The 19,777-nt window shown below is 42.5% G+C and overlaps 2 protein-coding genes across 4 annotated transcripts in view; one reads left to right on the top strand and one right to left on the bottom strand.

Moving 5' to 3' along the window:
- LOC100690615 (potassium voltage-gated channel subfamily G member 4) overlaps nt 1-7,878 on the top strand; it is an 18,890-nt gene extending 11,012 nt beyond the window's left edge. Inside the window, exon 3 of the mRNA XM_005447813.4 lies at nt 1,067-7,878. Within this exon, the coding sequence (XP_005447870.1) occupies nt 1,067-1,903 (837 nt within the window). The 3' untranslated portion in view covers nt 1,904-7,878. The remainder of the gene's footprint in view (nt 1-1,066) is intronic.
- On the bottom strand, nt 7,693-19,777 carry LOC112847257 (uncharacterized). 3 transcript variants are annotated; one of them, XM_025908481.1, is made up of 5 exons: nt 19,702-19,777; nt 8,620-8,768; nt 8,411-8,540; nt 7,911-8,023; nt 7,693-7,878 (listed from the first exon to the last, which is right to left on the bottom strand). In XM_025908481.1, coding segments are annotated over exons 2-5 (309 nt in total). In that variant the 5' UTR covers nt 8,684-8,768; nt 19,702-19,777; the 3' UTR covers nt 7,693-7,876. The 3 variants fall into 3 exon arrangements, 2 of the variants coding, with proteins under 2 accessions (XP_025764266.1, XP_025764267.1); XM_025908482.1 differs by lacking the exon at nt 19,702-19,777 and having other exon boundaries at nt 8,620-8,787; XR_003220688.1 differs by lacking the exons at nt 7,693-7,878; nt 7,911-8,023; nt 19,702-19,777 and adding an exon at nt 17,152-17,817 and having other exon boundaries at nt 8,417-8,540; nt 8,620-8,855.

Raw genomic sequence — 19,777 nt, 5'->3', positions numbered from 1 at the left:
GCCCAGATATAAGTGCAGGCTAAATTCTAAAGACACCACTCAATTAAATAAAGAAATTAGCATAAAGCGCTATGTTGACACAGTTTACAGCAGCCCCATATTTTATCCTTGGACTTACAGTTAGCGATATCCCTTATTTAGCTCCTCCCACTTCAAGGCCACCCTTTAAGACCACTTTCTTTTGATTGGATACTCTCTATGACATCATGTAGAACCAGAAGTAGAAAAAACTGTGGTAAACTAAGTGATTCTGGCTCACATGGATTACTTGTGCATACACTGTCCTCATTATTAGAACGTCTGGTCATGTTTGTTATGCACATCCTGGCTGGAACAGGATAGAAGGAGATATGATGGAGTAAAACAGGAGAAAGCAGAATGGAAGCAGGAAAATCATTTTTATTTTACAGCTTTCACCGAAACCAGGCAGAAAGTTCACGTGAGGTTCACCATCCTTTCCCGAATATTACCTCCCTCACAAATAATTCACCTATTTCCAGGAGTAGTATTTTATCAGGGAACACAGAGTTCTAGATTAAAAATATTAATTTTAATGCTTGACGGTAGCTGCCCGACGGCGTCTTCTCGTCAGAAGTAGTTCACATTATGTGCAGTTAGAAAAGCCCGTGTTCTTCCAGGCTGTAATTTTCACTTTTCTTTTTGTCACTCTGGTATTTGTGGACACCGTTCTTCATTCAGTCGTCTTTCTTTCTCATTTTTTTGTCGTCATTCTGTCATCTGTTAAAATAACACTAGAATAAAAATGGATTTTTTCCCTGAAGCGACGCATACTTCTTATTACAACAGACTCTTTTTTTAGCATTCAGCTCCAGAGAAATCAATGTAAGTGCTCTGCAGCTTTTAAATGTTTTCCAATTTCTCGCTTTGTGCAGACAGACGTGGGATTAAAGTGATGGTAAGGAAAACCGAGAGGCCGTTTGCCCTCGGCACAGCGAGAGGCAGCGGGCCTCGCAGGTCACTGTTTTCCGAGGCTATCTGAGCATCATGTGTGAAATCGATGGAGCAGCACTTTATATTTGCTCCGTGTTTCTGTCCCCGTCTGCAGGGCGAGTGCTCCCAGAAGTGTCACAACATGTTCGTGGTGGAGTCCATCTGCGTGGCCTGGTTCACCTTGGAGTTTGTGCTGCGATTTATCAACGCCCAGAGCAAGCTGGCCTTCGCCCGCGGCCCGCTCAACATCATCGACGCCGTTGCCATCCTGCCGTACTACGTGTCCCTGGTGGTCGACATCAAAGACGAGTCGCACGAGGATGTCATCATGGGGGCCGGCAGAGGCTACCTGGACAAACTGAGCCTGATCCTTCGCCTGCTGCGAGCCCTACGGATCCTCTACGTGATGCGGCTGGCTCGCCACTCTCTGGGCCTGCAGACGCTCGGGGTGACCATGCAGCGCAGCATGAGGGAGTTCGGGCTGCTGCTGCTGTTCGTCTGCGTGGCCGTGACCCTCTTCTCACCTCTGGTTCATCTAGCGGAGAGCGAGCTGGCGCCGTTTGCCGCCACGCACCCCCACCACAGCTTCAGCAGCATCCCAGCCTCTTACTGGTGGGCCATCATCTCCATGACCACCGTGGGCTACGGCGACATGGTGCCGCGCAGCATCCCCGGACAGATAGTGGCGCTGACCAGCATCCTGAGCGGCATCCTCATCATGGCGTTCCCGGCCACCTCCATCTTCCACACCTTCTCCCGCTCATATCAGGAGCTCAAGCAGGAGTACAAGAGGGTGTGGAAGGAGGAGCGGGACGAGGAAATAGCTGCCGAGTCGGGGAAGAGCTGCTCCAAGGATCATTCTTCACTAGATGAGCTCAAATCCGTGTCGAAGAATGGAAATGATGGGATGAAGTCGAGCAAGACTCCCACACTCCCGTCTGCAGCGTTCTGATGGAGGTCATGTGACACTTTTGGTTCATTATGTGTTAAAAACTTTCTCCTTCCCGTACATTTAAACTCCTGAGCACTTGTACGATGAACGAAATAATATTCCAGGTTCTAGATTCATGTTTCCATCAAAGTCCATCAGGTCATATTCGCCTCTTAACTTCCACCAGGTCACTGAGGTTTGTTTACATCAATCTGATCTTGATCCTGATTTTGGCTTCACACATTTAAATGGATTTGATCACGTAACATTAAAAATGCACGCTCCTCCAATAAAAAGGAAATTGAGCGCTCCCTAAATCAGCGTCTGACCACCTGCCTGCGTGAGCCAATCGCAGCTGTTCCCTGCACCGTGCTGCCGGACCTGTCTGCTCAAGTAATCGGCTCGATTGATTAACCAAGAAGACGTTATGCAAAGAGGGCATGAGAGCTGCGTCTGCACCATAAAGCAACACAAATAACCCGAGAACACCCAGAAATGTAGAGTAACAATCATCCAACATCAGCTCCGACATCCATGACGTGAGGCTGTGCAGCGTCATCCACTCACAGAGAAACACTCAAATCTCATTTCATGTGGTCAAAGATAAGTGCCGACTAACCGCGGTGAGTAATGAAAGCTTCGGGAAAATGGTCAGCTTACTGGCAAAATATCTGTTGTTACCTCATGGAGTTATTTTTCAAAGCAGCAAAACGTCGATCGTGCAGGACACAGAGAAAGACTTTAGGTCTTCCTTCCAGGAGAGGAAGGAAGACTTTTTTCGTCTGCAGACATTCATTTATAAAGAATAACTACAGGAATGTCACATTATGTAAAAGTGAAAGCAGCACCCTGCTGATTTAAATTTCTGCAAATTTTTGTGAAAAATGTTATTAAATTATTTTATTTTGATGCAAATATTTGTACAGATGTGAAACCATCAAAAAAATGAGTGAACAATTGTAACAAATAATCAAAATAACGGCTTAAACCGTGCAGCCGTGCTGAACATTCATCACTTTTTATGGAGTTTTAAAGCTTTTAGGGAAAAAACTATACAAAATTAATATAAAATCTTCCAGTTTTTTCTGCAGCTGAAACAAAGTCCGTCTGTATCTCTGCACACGTCACTGCTGACCTGGTGGATTTTAGAGGTTAAACTGTCCTGTTTCCTGTCCCAGCCGTGTTTGTTTTTAATGACGAGCTCGGCGTATGTAAAGTAATCCCTGTGCACCGCTGTGCTCTACACGCTCTGTTTATCGCAGGTTTTTCTATTGCTGGCTCTCTGTGATGTCAGAGTGGATCTCTTTATATGGTCATCTCCAGTCCACAGCCCTGGTTGTGAGTGCAGAACCACCCAATGTGCAAATCTTTGTGTCTGTAAGCCATTCAGAAGATTGCTTTAAAAGGGGGAGGAGCTATAAGAGTTTGTGTTCAACGTTCACTAAGATATGAAAGAATTGTTTGGTATTGTGAGTCAAAGCAAAAGCACGGAGCTGGAAATGAGTCGTTCCCGAAGCTTTTCCAGAACATTGAATTCTCCCTTTGTGTTCTGAGGAGCTCCAAACTGTGGTCTTAATAGTCTTACTCCTCTCTGTGGCTGCTAGGAGACACTGTGTCTGTAGTAATACACTATTTTTGTACACACACACACTCCGTGCACCAATCCAATTACAGTATGATTGTCTGGAGAGCATCAGTGTAATGGAAGATCACATTTCTTCCTCTTGGTTCTTTCGGTTTTAATCAGATAACTGAAAGAAGATTCTCCAGCATCTTCTTTTCTTCCCGTTTGCTTTTGGACTGTGACGCTGAAACTCTCGAGTTTCGGGATGTTGGAGTGTCCTTGAATGGACCATCGGCGCTCACAGAAGCCGGTGATGAAAACTTCACTGTGATGGATTGCACAGCACAGACGGCGTCACGTCTCAGAGAGGATTTTTCAGAGGGAGTCGATGGCTGCCTGGAGGGAAGAAAGTCATTTAAAAACCAATCAGCAGAGGTGTCGAAGCATTTTTGAGAACCACCAACTCGGTCCTTTAATGTGCACAGAAATTTTTGTCCTTCATTCTTCAACCACTCACGTCTTTCTGGCATTTTTAAAATAAAATAACACTTGGATTCATTTGCTGTGATGAATGCTTTGGATTGTTTTATTGCACTCGAAGCTCCTGAGCAGTTTTAATGACTACACGACAGAAAAATGTGACTTAAAAAGAGGCCTTAGAGAAGGAGATGGTGGGCTTCATTGTATTGAATGGAAGGACTAGTTAGTAATGAGAAAAATGCAACACTGCAGTCAGCAGCGATGAATTACACGCTCTGGTAATGACTTCCTGTGGAGCTTTATTATAAAGAAACTAAAACAGTGTAGGCACCTCCAGCAGTGACCAGCTAATACCAGAAATGATCGTAAAACCTGCAGTGCCTCTACTGTCCAGCAGAGGCAGCAGTGAGTCAATCCCCATAGACTCCCATGTTAAAGCTTTACAGCAGAAACAAACATGTTTACAGCCTGACACACAAACTGTTTGGTCTCTGTAGATAATTTCTCCTTCATAACACCTGTTTTATAACTCACCTGGATTAAAGCTTGTATTATTAGGGGCGTGGCGTCTTTGGTGACACAGGTGGCTGTAGCTGCTAGCTCTCTGCTTGGCTTCACCTCAGCTACCTGGAGTCCCTGAACTGGACCTGTGGACTGAGAGGTTATGTATCTGTGTCTGTGTGATCCTCTCGTACACTCTATGGATGGTCCTGAGAGACAGTCTTCCTTTTGCAGCTTAAAACAAATCTAGAACATTTTAAAAAATAAATCTAAATAAATAAATAAAAGTGGAGCCTCCTGATGGCGTCGAAATCTTGGACAGAATTATTCACACCTCTGCTGACAGAAATGTAATGTCAGATCAAATATGGTCCTCACTGTAAGACGGGCAGGCAGACTGATGATGCTGAAATTTGGCAGAAAATCGGCTCCAGATGGCTAATTTCTGTGTTTCCTTTCAGTAAAACAGAAAAGTTTCAGTTGAGAAATCTGCAGGGAGTTCATGCTTTTTGGCCTGAATTACATTCATTTGTGCAGCTCATATACATTAAACAGGCTGAAATAAACTGGAGTGACCCTTTAATAAGCTGCTGTAACTCTGCCGTCACAGCTTCATGCACATTTCTACTCTGAACAAAACAAAAGGTCTGTTTTTGATGTATCTCATTATTATATTTTGTCATCAGTTTAAATTCAGCTGCACTTTTCCTCCAAATGATTTGTGCTGAAAGCCGGACGGATCATTTCTGTGTTTGCTGCGTTTGTCTGCATGGCTGTCTTTGGATGCTTTTAATTTGAAGTGAAGTGTCGTCACGCAGACATCTGCTGTTATCGTTCGTGTTCGAGACGCAGATGGAGGCTGTGCGAGAGCCTCTTTCTGTCTCTGCAGAACTTGTTTGACACTTGTTGGCACGACGGCTTCGGTTTAAATTACAAACAATGGGAACACTGAAGTCCAACAGGCACTCGTTCTTCTCTTCTATCACTTCTTGTTTTCCTCCAACCTGCACGGCCTGCTGTCCTCACAGGAGACGAGGCTAACGGTGTGAAACTCACGTGTCCTTCATCAGATGTAGGGAATGACTGCAGACAGATTGGAACTTACTATCATCATCATCTTACTTCTTCTGCTCTGTCTTAACCCCATCCCAGCGTCCTCCTCTGTCACACCAACCCTCTGCATGTTCTCCTTCATCATCCTTTATCCGATATATCCAATATATCCACTCTCCCTCGTCTGCACATGTGCAAACCATCTCAGCCTCGCTCTTCTAACTTTAAGGACGGTTGAAGCAGGAAAGGCGTAAATCCATAATATCCAAATCAAACATGCAGATCATCAGCTGCACTAATAATGAAATAAACAAACTGATTCATAATAATAAATAAAGTTCACTGAGTAGCGGTCCCCACAGTTTTGACTGTATTGAAAAGAGCTGTAGCGGTGCTTTGGCGCACCCTGCTGGTGGCCAAGAAGAGAAGAGCTGGATCCTGGTGGAGAGTTAAATACCTGGGAAGAAGCTTCTCGGATGAGAGGTGGAACAAAGAAGTCCAGTCGCTTTTCTTTCCAAGCTCCTTAGACTGGAAAGACTTTAAACTTTGCACAAGAACTTAGACAAGTTCTAAATATTCACAGAATCCAAACGATTTAAAAGCACGAAGGTCCTGGGACCATGTAGCCTCAGGGCCGTATCTGCTCCTTTGTGCAGGGAGAACAGATCAGTTACACGTTTGGGACCAAACCTTCAGAAACAAGCTCTACGAGGAGCGGCGTGAGGAACCAACCAGCTCGACTTGCATTCACCAGAGGACATCGGAACTGGCAGGTTGCCACTAGTGACCTGATCCCGTCACAGATGAGATCAGGTTCACAGTGGGCACACGTGACAGACACGAGTCTGGAGGTGCCGTGGCAAGCATTATGCTGCCTGAAACATCATCTGTGAAGGGACAACGGGCCGATGGAAGACAAATGCTGAACGAGCTGCAGGGCGCTGGGTGGCGAGCGCAGGTCAGAATAAAAGATGTCGATAAAATTAGAGAGAAATCAGTCAGGAGGGATAAGCAGAGAGCACCAGCTGCTAAACTGCTGCCTGTTTGGTTGTCTTGTTGTTTCCTCAACAGTGCAGGTGAACTGCACACAGCGATGTCCCTGAACGCTGTGAGGATCATGTGATCATGTGTTAACATGGCTCATTTTAACATTATTCACAATAAACGTGGAAAAGCTGGACTGAACTCGCTGCTTACACATGGAATGGAAAACCAAAGCCTGAGGCTACATTTCCCGATTGGACTGGAACTTTTTAAAAGGTTATAATTTCTGCATCTGCAGCTCTCGGATGTTCTTCTCAGTTTGTGATCAAGTCTGACGTTATCTGTTTGTCTGTTCTTTAACTGTACACTGGCCTCAAGAACAGGGATCTCAATCTTAATGTAATAACCAGCTCAAATAAAGCATCTAATAATAAAAAGGAAGCCAAGTCAATCACAGCTCACCCAGTCCTTTATACAGGGCATGCCTGTAGTTTAACCAATAACTTTTGTTGTTTGTTTCATAAATAAGTACCGCTGTAGGAGCCTCGATGCAGTTTGTGGAGTTTATATGTTTAACATAATTTTATTAAAACTATAAAGTTATGGCTCACTTGCTTAGAGTTGTATTATATTGGAAGGAATACTTACAGACTGACATATTAAGAATAATGGAACAAGTTCTCAGTTTGATTTGTTGTGGTTAAAATGTATGCTTTTATTTTAATAATAATGTGTATGTGTTAGTCCCCGTAGGGAAATTACTCCTCTGCATTTAACCCATTCACCCCAGTGAAGCAGTGGGCAGCCACCAATGCAGCGCCCGGGGAGCAGTGTGTAGGGACGGTACCTTGCTCGGGGATGCCGAACCCCCGACCTTCCGATCATGGGGCAACCACTCTACCTACTGACCTATCCCCGGCTATCCCTAGTGTGATAGTCTGGTAGGGACAGGAAGGCTTTTTTTGACCTCTCTGTGTCTCTGCATCTGTTTGAACTTTGATAATTCTGGATTGAGTCACCATGTTGTACCTGAGAGGGACAAAGTGGAGCGTCGAGCTTCACTGGAAAGCTACAATCGCTGTTTATTGTCTCCACTGAAATGTCTCATAATATTACCTAAGAACAGTACGTATAATGTGAAATTCTTGTGGAACTCCATGTCTAACCTTTGTGTGTGAGGAAGACATCCAACTCAGATTCAAACTCCAAAATAAATTGCAGCGAATACTTAAGTTCAAAAGTCTTTTATTCTGAAAGGTTCAGGTGTACTACTTGGTATTATCTCAGTTTAAAAAAACAACACATGAAAGGTTTAAATAATTAACTTTTCTTTGAAATCATCAGAAATATTGGGTTTAAGTTGTGTAACAGTTCAAACATACATGAACACCGAGCTGTAAAAATCATTGATGTTTGACAAACACGCCCACAAAGGAACAACGTGTTAAACTTTCAGGGCTCCTGACTGCTGGGATTTCTTCTTAAATTCTGCCAAATGCATCTGCGCGTGTTTCCATTCAGGGTCAAGGCAGAACTTCTTTTTGGCCTCAGTGCTGACTCTGTAAGAAACACACAATGCACACTGTAAGGAACACACACAGCGCCAGTGATGGGAAGAAGCTGAAAGATGCAAAATACCCCAATACACCTAAAAATGTTTCATTCAAAATCATTTAAAAGGATCAAAACATACTGAAAGTGGAACAGATGATGAACCCAGTGGGAACGATCACATGAAGCAGATTTACAGGTCTAATGATTTACATTCATAGTGGTGGAGACCAAAATTGGAGCAAAGAGACTAAAACTAAAGCTGTAGCTGAGCAGCTGATCAGTGAGCCACAATAACACGAACGAGTAGTTATGCCAACTACAAAACTGAAAACTCCAAATTAGATGACATGAATGTTAAAACACCTGTCACATGACTTTCTGTGTTTACTTACATGATCGCTTTAAGTTTGCAGTCGCTGGTCATTGTCACGTTCGTCACCTTATCCACTGGTATGTGGATTTTATTAGTGACGGCCTCGCAGCATTCGACATTTTTTATCACCATGTCTATAGCGACTGGCACTGTGAACACACACACAGAGTTAATACGAGTGCAGCTCAGACTCACGGCGCTCAGAGGTCAGAGGTCAGCGGTACTCACTGGCAGAGCTGTGCTTCAGGAAGCAGGTGAGCGTCAGGACTGTGAGAGCCAGCAGAGTCTTCATGGTTCCCGACACAGACAGATGTTCTTCTGTTTGAATGTGCAGGGCTGATGTGCTCTGACCTGCTCTCTGCTCCCTTTATATCCACCTCCGACGTCCACATTCATGGCTCAGTGTGTTCTAAGAAGTCACGCTTCCCCTTTGGTTCCACTTCTCCTTTCATACGGACTTTTTTCTTTAATACAGAGAAACAAAAAAACTTTTTTGTGCTGCATTCTCTGAAGAAGTTTAACAGCTCTGTTTTTAAAGCCTGAGGTTTATCTGAAAATTACACCCTCAGCAGTTTTAATTGGCTGTGTGGTTAGCGGCTGTGTACACCACAAACCACACAGAGCTTTCTCTGAGTGTCACGGTGACAAAACGTCCACTTAACTTCCATTAAAACATCCAAATCCAAATACAGAGTCCGCTTTATTTACCCGCAGTCGTGATCGATGGCAGAGTGACGTGACGATGTTTAATGAAAGCTGCAGCGTGGTGTTCAGGATTAAAACACAGTGAAGGTTTCATCCTCCAGCTGTTTAAATGCATTCCACACATCAGCCCTCTGCAGGAGCCTCGTTATAATCCTCGGTGAAGCCGATCCATCCACCATGGACTCTGCAGTTCAATGATTTAATGCCACATGAAGGTCTTTCTTCTTCTTTCTTTTTGGTGCACACTTTTCTAATGTAAACATCTATCTGCTTTCTTTACTGCTATTCCAGGTCAGGGCTGTAGGGGTGCGCAAGCCCAGACAAGCCAATAGGGAGAGAGGCAGGTACATTCTGAGCAGGTCGCCGTCTGTCACAGGGCTGACTCAGAGAGACAGACAGCCATTCATTCCTATGACCAATCATGAATCACCTAGTTAGTCTAATGTGCTGCAGACTGTGGGAAAAAGCCAGAAAGAACCCTTAGCTGCAGTTCTTGCGCCATCACCGAGGCGTGATTTTGGAACCACTGAATGAGTTTTATGAATGATGTTTCAGTTGGTTCAGCGTTCCCTGAACTATCCCTGAGACTCACAGCCCCACACACCACAGAACCAGCACATACCAGAGAGGACGAGTGCAGTCACATAACAATAAGTCAGAGTGAAGTGATTGGAACAGCGATGCTAACACTGCGTACAGCACTTCGTTTTTTAATCAAAACAGCATTAGCAATAATGAATTTAAAACTTAGTGCTGGCAGATGAATGAAAGTGAATTAAAGAGGACAGAAGAGAAATACTTCCTGTTTTACTTCCACTTCCTCTTTCTGCTCCCATGAATTTTTCTGCTGATTAATTCTTCTAAACATGTCAAAATATGTCACAGTGAAGTTTTGGTTTTACGATAAACTTCTGCTGATTAAGATTTATTTTCTTCCATTTACTGAATTCACTAAAGTTATTTTATGTGTGAAGCAGACCACAGAAAAGCCAGAACGCTGGAAGTGAACATGCCTCTGTGAGACATGAGAAAACTTTTCTTATTCATGGAGCACATATAAATCCACCAAAAGCTTAATACAGGACCTCAAACAGTTTTTGAAACATGTATAGCAAATTTAATATGAAGAAGTTCAATGATGTAGGCAGGTGCTTGTCCATGAAGAGCTCTAAAGGTCAGTACCAGAATCTTAAAATGGACTCTGAATTCGACGGGGAGCCAGTGCAGCTGTATTAGCAACGGTGTCACATGCGCGTACTTCGATGTTTTGGTCAGAAGTCTTGCTGCAGGGTTTTGAACAGTCTGTAGACGCTTCAAGGAGTTTTTGTTTAAACATGTAAACAGTGAATTACAGTAGTCCAGTCTTGATTAAATGAATGCATGAATGACATTTTCCAGTTCAGTATGAGATACAATAGGACTTAGTTTGGAAATGTTTCTTAAGTGATAAAAGCAGGACCGAACCAGAGATTTGACATGAACATCCAAAGTGAGAGCCGGGTCAAAGGTTACCCCGAGGTTCCTGATAGATGATTTCACAAATGTTGAAAGAGGACCAAGAGCATTCATAATCTTAGGTACAAATCTGTCAGGAGCACATACAAGGACTTCAGTCTTTCCTTCGTTAAGTTGGAGGAATTTGTCAGCCATTCAATTTTTAACGGATTCTAAGCACTAATTCAAAATCTGTAGCTTAGAAACATCTTGGGGCTTGAAAGAAATGTATAACTGGATATCATCTGTGTAGTAGTGGCAGCAGATGTCCTCAAAGGAGCTCAAAACATGCTGGAGGGGAAGTAGATATATTAGGAACAATAAAGGCCCCAGCACAGAGCCTTGTGGCACACCATAGGACAGGGACGTGGAAGATGACCTGTATTTAGGCTATGTTCACACTGCAGGTCTTAATGCTCAATTCCGATTTTTTGATCAAATCCGATTTTTTGTCTGCTTGTTCACACTATAAATAAAATGTGACAGCAAACGCGCTCTAGTGTGAACGCTCAAAGCGGCCCGCATGCGCAAAAGAAGATGTCACACACAACGCGCTCTGTTTAGACCCAGACCAACAGTATTGTTTGACTGTTTTGGACTTCACGTTTCCCAATTTTGCTTTAAGTTATAAAGTTATTTTGTTATTTACATATGGCCTAATAATGATCCTTATTGCTGTTTTAGAGGAGCGGTGCTTCAAAGGATAGTTGCAGATTTCTGTCAGAATTTGCAGATTATAAAGTACAAATAAAATGTTCACGTTGTCTTCCCAACAGTTTCACTAACATCTACACTGGATGGCCAGGAAGCGTTCGCGATGTCTTCTTGGGCGCTGATTATTGGCGTCTGTCTTGTGTCAGTGACGTAAAAGACGGATTTAATGTGACTTGACCGTTCAAACAGTTTGTCCTTTGTTATTTTTGGCACATTGAGAAAAGGGAAGAAGAGAAAGAAAGCCTTTTCCTTCCTTTCACCTCTGCTCCTGTTCCTGCAATCCTCACTACACACATGCATGTGTTAGCACATGTATGCTTATCAACCCTGATCGAAATTATAACATCAAACATCGAAAAGAATATAAAGGTATAAATTCAGCCTTTGACTCAACTGTGACTTAAATTTGATCTGATCACAGCGTCATTTACAGGAGGAAGAAAATTTTGTTATTTACTTTATTTCATTTAAAAAGGCAGAAGTGCCTTTTAAAGGTGCTTCACTGACTGTATGACCTTCTGGTGACACTAAAGAAAAGGATGAAGATTTTTTCAGGCCTGAGTCGGACTTCTGCGGGGAATCTTTGTCGCTCCTGCGACGTAACCTCCGAAAGTGGCCGACCAAAGAGTGATTTTATGTATTTCCCTCCAAAAATGACTAGTTATATTTTTTGAGAGGCGCATGTCAGGTTACCCCATGGGTTAGCGTGTTTCAGAGGGTTTAGATGTACAAGTTAGCCAACTGCTGATTTTTGTGTTTCTGGTGCAACCTATTCATTACTGTTCGTATGAATCAAGTGATGTCCAAATCCAGAGTTCTATCTTGTGGGGTACCTCAGGGATCTGTCTTGGGTCCAATTCTCTTTTTACTCTATATATTCCCCCTAGGCCAAATTATTAGGCGCTACAATGATATCTCTCCTATCATCTCTATGCCAATGACATTTAGTTATACTGTTCTTTTAAAATCTCTGAGTTTTATAAATTGTCTAGTTTAAGCAATTGAAATTAAGCAATGGTTAAACGACAACTTCCTCCAGCTAGACTCTGATAAAACAGAAACTTTAATTATTGCTCTTGACCATATGATTCCAGAAATTGGGCAGCATATCAGCTTCTTAGACCCTTCTGTAAAATCGAGCCTCAGAAACCTCGGTGTCATATTTGACAGCTCGATGTCGCTTGAGCAGCATTCAGCAGCTGGTCCAGAACTGTTTTTATCATTTAACAAATATTTCAAAACTCAGACTAATGGTGTCAAATGCTGAACTTGAGATGATTATTCATGCTTTTATTTTGGTCTTTTTACTTGTTTTAACAAATCAGCCTTAAATCGTCTTCAGACTGTGCAGAATGCTGCAGCACGACTCTTAACAGGCACCAAGAGAAGATCTCATATCACTCCAGTTTTAGCCTCCCTTCACTGGTTGCCTGTAAGTTTTAGGTTTCATTTTAAAATTTTAGTTTTAACCTTTGGGGCCCTACATGGTCAAGCTTATATCTGACCTGCTGAAACTGCAATCCTCTTCCCGAGCTCTGAGGTCATCAGGTCAGAGACTGTTGGTGGCCCCACGCACTCGATTTGATCGGGCCTTTCAGGCAGCGGCACCACGGCTGTGGAATTCTCTCCCACTGGTTTTCTGCTGTACTGACTCCATTGATTCTTTTAAAAAGCAGCTGAAGACATTTTTATATAGGCAAGCTTTTAATTAATTTGTTGTTTTTATTTTGTGTTTTACTGTTTTACATTGTTATTTGTTGTATTTCCATTTTTTTTTTTTTCCCATTTTCTTTGTTGTAAAGCACTTTGTGATTTTTATCTGCGAAAAGCGAAATATAAATAAATTTGACTTACTTACTGAGCTGGCCCTATACAGCTTTCAGAAGCTTCAGTGTTTCCTAAATCTGCATCCAGCACTAGGTGTAGTGGTGTAGGTGTCAGGAGGACACACGCACGCACCCCCCCCCACACACACACACACACACACACACACACACAAGCCATTTGATAACATATAAATCAGAACACCTGTTTGTACTTTTGGACGGTGAGTCAAAGGTAGATCAAGCCGACATTTAAATTTTTGAATTAGTTCTTGGCAGCATATGGACGCCATGTTCAGTTCATACCACTAGGTGGCACCATATGACCTGCCATTAGTATGATTGTACTAAGACGACTGCTTTAGGTGAACAGTTACTTCTTTGTGTACAAGCTTATCTGTGCTATGTGACGGATATTGTTATTTTCCTCCTGATAACCAGCCTATTAATTAAAGTCCTCTGTATTATGGACATTTGTTTGTATCTTTTGACTTATTTGAGCTACCTTACTAAGTCCTGATGTACAGAGGACATGCTCTGTTGATTGATTGATTGATTGATTTTACTTTATTTTTTTGCCTGTCCCGTTTGGTTCTTTAGCCTTCAAAATTATTGTTTGAAGGCCAAGAAAGATGCCCAACGGATTTGCTTTACCAAGTGGATTCAATTCAATTCAATCTTTATTGGCAGACTTCATGTCCATAAAAACAAGACAGAAACACACACACACAACACCCCCCCCCCCCCCCCCCAACACAAGGTATAAACCATTAAATATATATGTAGATAAATAAGTATATAAAGCATTTGTAAAAATATAAAACCATAATATACATAAAACACAATTACTTAAAATAAATCAATAAATACACAAACACTTTAACCAGTGCTTTCTCAGACTGGATGAGTAACGGGAACCACTCACTGTCGGATCTGTAAGTGCTAAAATTATACTGTTACTCGAACCATCCAGTCGTTCTCTAAAATTGTACATTAACTTTCTTAAAAGTGCTTTAAAAGTCCAAACACCCACAGCTACAAACATCTGACTGGCACTACCACTTCTAGGTATCCTGCAAAGGATTCTCATCGCATCATTTATGCAACATGCAGCTTCTGCATGCTACATTGTTTGTAGGATGACCACAAGGGGGCAGTATATAGCGGTGTGCAATAAGCTTTAAACAAAGCCACTTTAACTGGAAGTGAACAAAAGCTGAATTTGCGTGCAATAGTATTTGCCTGCACATAGAGCTTACACCGTTGTCTGTAAATGTCATCATCATCATTCATTTGCTCAGTAATAAAGTGACTGAGGTATTTCACCTTTTTATGAACTTCAAGAGTTTTTTGGGCCAGTTTAAACAAAGGGAAATTTAGCTGTTTATCCTGCTTGGTTCTACATATCAAAACAGCACTTTTAGCAGCATTGTACTTTATGTCATATTGCACACCATATTCAGTACAGACATTAAGAAGATCCTGTAAGCCAGCACTGCTTGGACTAAAAACAACCAGGTCATCTGCATACATAAGATGATTTATCAGTGTTTTACCTAATATACACCCAGTGTTACAGGCTCTCAGCTGTATGGACAAATCATCAACATATAGATTAAATAAAATTGGAGACAAAATCCCACCCTGTCTGACACCATTGCTGACACCAAAGGGGGCAGAAATACTACTTCCCCATTTAACCTGCATGCTCTGATGAGCGTACCAGTAAGAGAGAATCCTCACGATGTATTGAGGAACTCCCCGTCGCCTCAATTTATCAAAAAGTTTTCTGTGGTTCACTCGATCAAAAGCCTTAGAGGCATCAATGAAACACATGAGGACAGATGAATGTTTAGCCCTATACAAACTGACTATTTCCTTGAGTGCATATATGCACATGTCAGTGCCGTGCTTAGGTTTGAAGCCAAACTGATTATCCAGAGAAGAGATGAACACACTAACTCTGTCAAACAAGATTCTTTCTAACACCTTAGATAAAATACTGGCTAGTGCAATCGGCCTGTAATTATCCAAACAGCTCACTTTTGAAGCTTTGTCTTTCATAACTGGTACCAATAAAATACACAGCATTGAGTCTGGTAATATGCCATGAATCATAAACCCAGTGAAACAGAGTGCTAAAAGAGGAGCTAGCCTTAAACTAGCATGTTTTAAATGTTCTGCAGTGATGTGATCCAAACCAGAGGATTTATTATCAGATAACCTATGAATGGCTTCATTACTTCATGTGTCCTTACACTTATTGTGTCATTACTCATGTCAAAATTGTCCTCATATGGATCACTTTTTATACAGTTAACGCACTGTAATGCTGTCTCCATAATGCTGCAATGTTATCTGCCCCAGAAACACCTTCAACAGTTGATGGTAGAGATGGTTTACAGTTATTAAGAGCTTTCACCTCTTTCCAAAAATCTGTCATATTATTACACAGCATTTTCCTGGCCAAAGAATCTGCTCTCAGCATTTGCTCATTTTTAGTTATAAAGCGAACAGCGTACTTATATCTGGCATTCGCACATTTTTTCTGTTCAAATTCTGGGCCTTGTTTAGGTCTTCCAGCCATGGCCCAGCATTTATAAGCTATACGAGCTTCATCATGGTACATGGATACATGTTCTTTCCAGCCAGGTCTGATGTTAGGTTTCTTATGCTTATATTGTTTATCAAGCAGTGTACCACTTTCATACAGAGCAGTCACTATATCATCATACATGGAGCAGAGTAAATGTTTATGCACAGCATTCTTACAGTTGACATCCTTGCACAAAATAGCTTCTTTGGGCAAAGAAATGTTGTTCAGATGTATATCGGTATTACAATAATAAGCTAAGAGATCATCTTCACTACAGGCTGACCAGTCTAATTTTGCACTGTTAGCAATATTAGCAATATTATTTCCAGTTGTTGCTGGCATGTGTTCCACATTCACAGTAAAACCAAAAGGTATATGATCTGACACAGTTACCTCATACCTAATAGTCATGTTTGCTAAAGCTGCATGTCCATCAGCTGTACAGATACAGTGGTCCAGCCATGATGTACTATGCCAGGCTTCACTTATGTATGTATAGCTATCTGCAGGCAGTAACACTTTGGTAGATAGGATAAGATTGTTCACTTCACAAAAGTGGATTAAGTGGTTAGCAAACCGAGAACTGCTGTCTGTGAGATCAGCATTAAAATCACCCAAAACATATATACTGTAAGTATCGTTGTCTTGAATAAATGCATTAATAAAAGCCAGCCTACTGAGGTATTCTTGCTCATTTTGACAAGATTCATAGGGAGTATAAATATTAAGAATGATAAAACTACTATTATTCTGTGTATATTGTATACCAATACACCAGTCTACATTCAGTCTAATGGGCTTTATCACAGCGTCTATTTTTTTGTCCCAAAGCACAGCAACCCCTCCAGGTATTCTACCTCTGACTATAGCTGTGCTGAGATCAGTTGTTGATTCCCCCACTCCCAAAAAACTTGCATTTAGACAGTTAAGTTTTCCCAGGTCCTGTTTGGACAACCATGTCTCCTGCAAGCATAAAATGTCACATTCTGCAAGCAGACTGTCCACAACAATCCGTCGAGTTTTATCCCCTGCACTCTGTCCCAAACGTAGACCACGACAGTTGTAAGATAATACCCTAATACACATCTTCATGTTGATACGTTGGTACCAGAAGGCGCAGTTATCTCCCCTGCTGGATCCACTGAGTTTGGCACCACCGTACCGGGCTTACGAGGTTCATAAAAACGCCGGACCAGAGCCCCTTCAGGCCAAAGTTCAGGACTGTACATTTCACCCACATCATTACATTCAGCAGTAACCTTGAAAGAGCCGAACCTGCTACGTTTACTAGCAATTTTTTTGACAGGTCACATCTCTTTTGAGTTTCTCTCTCAAATACAGAGCAAGAGTTTCTGCATCTATATCCAGGGCAAATTTAGTGGCAAACACGCTCACCAATTTAGTTTTCACAGTTCTGATTGTACTCACAGCGCCAGTGCCGATAATCGATACAGGTCCAGGCCTCTTATTACGTCCAGTGGTAGCAGCATCCATTCCTGAACCCGAATTAACCTTCTCCAGCTTGTGACGAGGCTTGCCATTTTTCACAACTTTACTCCATTGCGGGGAGCATGTAGAAATCACTGTCTCAACGGGATCCTCCGTTTCTGCTGTAGTTTCCATATTACGACCTGAGGCTGTCGTCGGAGCCTGATCTTGACCACATAGCAACATCTCCGGACAAAACGCTGACACTGTGCTTGTCCCAGTCCTTGAAGCAGCCAAAGCTCTGGCTCCCTGCCTTCCGCGCGGGCCGCCTTTACTTCGACTCCCCCACCGCTCCTCTGCGTGTTTCCCCAGGGGAAAACGGGAATCGGTCCCCGACCCCTGAGCATTCAGAGTAACAGGCTCAGCCATCACCTCAGACCGACACTCAAGAACAGTCACACGTTGGTCGACCTCCACAGCATTGGTCATAACTTGCTCGCAGACATCCGCCTGTAGTTTAACTACATGTTTTAAAGCACCCACCTCAGCACACAGCTGGTCCATTCGCCGTAGTAGACAACACACATCCATGCTGGAGTATGTAACAGGCGGCAAATCGTCCAGGTGATGAGATACAAATCTTGGGACATTCTCCCTACACTCATTCAGCACTTTAAGACAGAGTTTAATATTGTTGGCGTCTTTATGCTGTCCTTTATATCCAACGCACCGCTGTGAGGTAGCGGGGCAGAGCTCAAACAAAACTTTCTTGGAGGCTTCAATCCCCTCGGATTCAAACGTGTTCGTGGCCAACAACACAATTTCATCCTGACTAAAAGTTTTGATTTTTACAGCAAGGAAATTAAGTAGTTCATCCTCTACAATTACCCTCCCATCAGTTGTTTTATATATCTCTGGTTTTAATCGTGACCGTTTGAAAGTCGGAGCTACGTCGGCACCACCACCTGCTACATCCGCCATCTTGCTTGGATCATCATGGCCTTGCAATATTGGTTCATTTGATTGACCTTTATTATTATCATGTATTTATTTTATTTTCAGTTGTTACAGACGAGACAGACATGACTGGGGATAGGACAGAGAGAAAGAAAGGGAGAGGGAAGATGGACAGTGAGAAAAGGCACTTAAAACAAATAAAATCACCTGTTGAGAGAAGAAAAAACAGAAGAGAAAACAAGCAAAAAAGAGCAACATAATAAACACAACACCATCGCAATGATCTAGCTAACAGTAAATAACAGTAGACACTAAATATTGAATGTTGTTGTGCAGCGCACAAGATCGACAGCACAATGAGGTAGCAGCCAAGAAAGTGTAGTTTGTGTCTGTCAACACCTGTGTACACCTGCGTGCACACCTGTGTGGATCAGCACGCTTGTATTGCTGCTAGGGAGTGTGGGGAGCCTTAGCCCCGTCCCCCAGGGCATGAAGCAGGCATGGAGAAGATCCAGGCCCCAGACATCCAGAGGCCCCAGAATACGAGGACCCAAGGAGGACCATCGGGGGGTAACCGTGCCACCCTCCTGGGAAGAGCTGAGGAGAGCCCCAAACGAGGGTTCACCCAGCAGCCACGGAGCAGAGGCCAGAGGGGGCTGCAGTGGCGTGTTGATTTTCCTTTGTTGATTTATAGATCGCACACACCTACCTGCTTACAGGTATGAGACCCCAGCTGAAACCAGTCACCTACCTGCTTACAGGTAGGTGACTGGTTTCAGCTGGGGTCTCATAATGACCAACAATTCATCCATTTATTTTTCTCATCCAATCACATGTTAAGAAAAATGTGTTTATTGCTCAAACGTCTGACTCAGACTTGCCCTCCTTAACACAACCTGACACACACACACTTATATACATTTACCTTGTATATGTTTCAATTGAAATGACTTAGGTTTCATTTAATCTGTTTTAGACCACAAAACCTGAAACCACATTCTCACAATCGTCATCACTGATACCACTTATGACCCTTTGATTTGTTCTTAATGGTTTTACCCAGAAACCCTCACTGCCTGCACGCCAAACAGGCCAACATCCAATCAGACACCGACATGTAGAAGTCTCAGATTTTTCTTTCTAACACAGTAAAACCACAGCACCTCTGAATATTACCCCCACACGTGACATTTTCACACCCACGCTCATTAATCTGCTGCTGTCAGGCTTCAGAGTTTGGCTGTAAGGTCAAGATTTTGGAACGTGTTCTTTCCATTCATGTCCGAGCTCCAGTTAACTCCACTCTGACAGTAAAATCATGTATTATTTATGCCACTGTGATCATTTCACTGCACATAATGATTTACATTTAACACATTAAGTAAAATGGGTTTTTTTTTCAGAAATATTCGTAAAACCACAGAAATAACAGTAAAATATGAAGCTGAAGCTTTTTACATACAGTGTGTTCCAAACTGCAGCTACACTTCATCAAAAACAAACAATAAATGTAACGAAATTAAAATAACAGATGAAAAACAAACAAACAAACAAAGAAGACACTTTCAGCTCCTCCATTATTTCCACTGACACCTCCCACGTCCACGAAAACAAACCACACTTCCCCTTTGATTCTTCCCCTTTCTGTCCCTGTGCTATTTTCAAAGCC

The sequence above is a fragment of the Oreochromis niloticus genome, linkage group LG1, assembly GCF_001858045.2.
Source record: "Oreochromis niloticus isolate F11D_XX linkage group LG1, O_niloticus_UMD_NMBU, whole genome shotgun sequence".
Classification (NCBI taxonomy): Eukaryota; Metazoa; Chordata; class Actinopteri; order Cichliformes; family Cichlidae; genus Oreochromis; species Oreochromis niloticus.
Note: the sequence above shows the minus strand (reverse complement) of the source record. Positions and strands in the feature narration are given on the sequence as shown.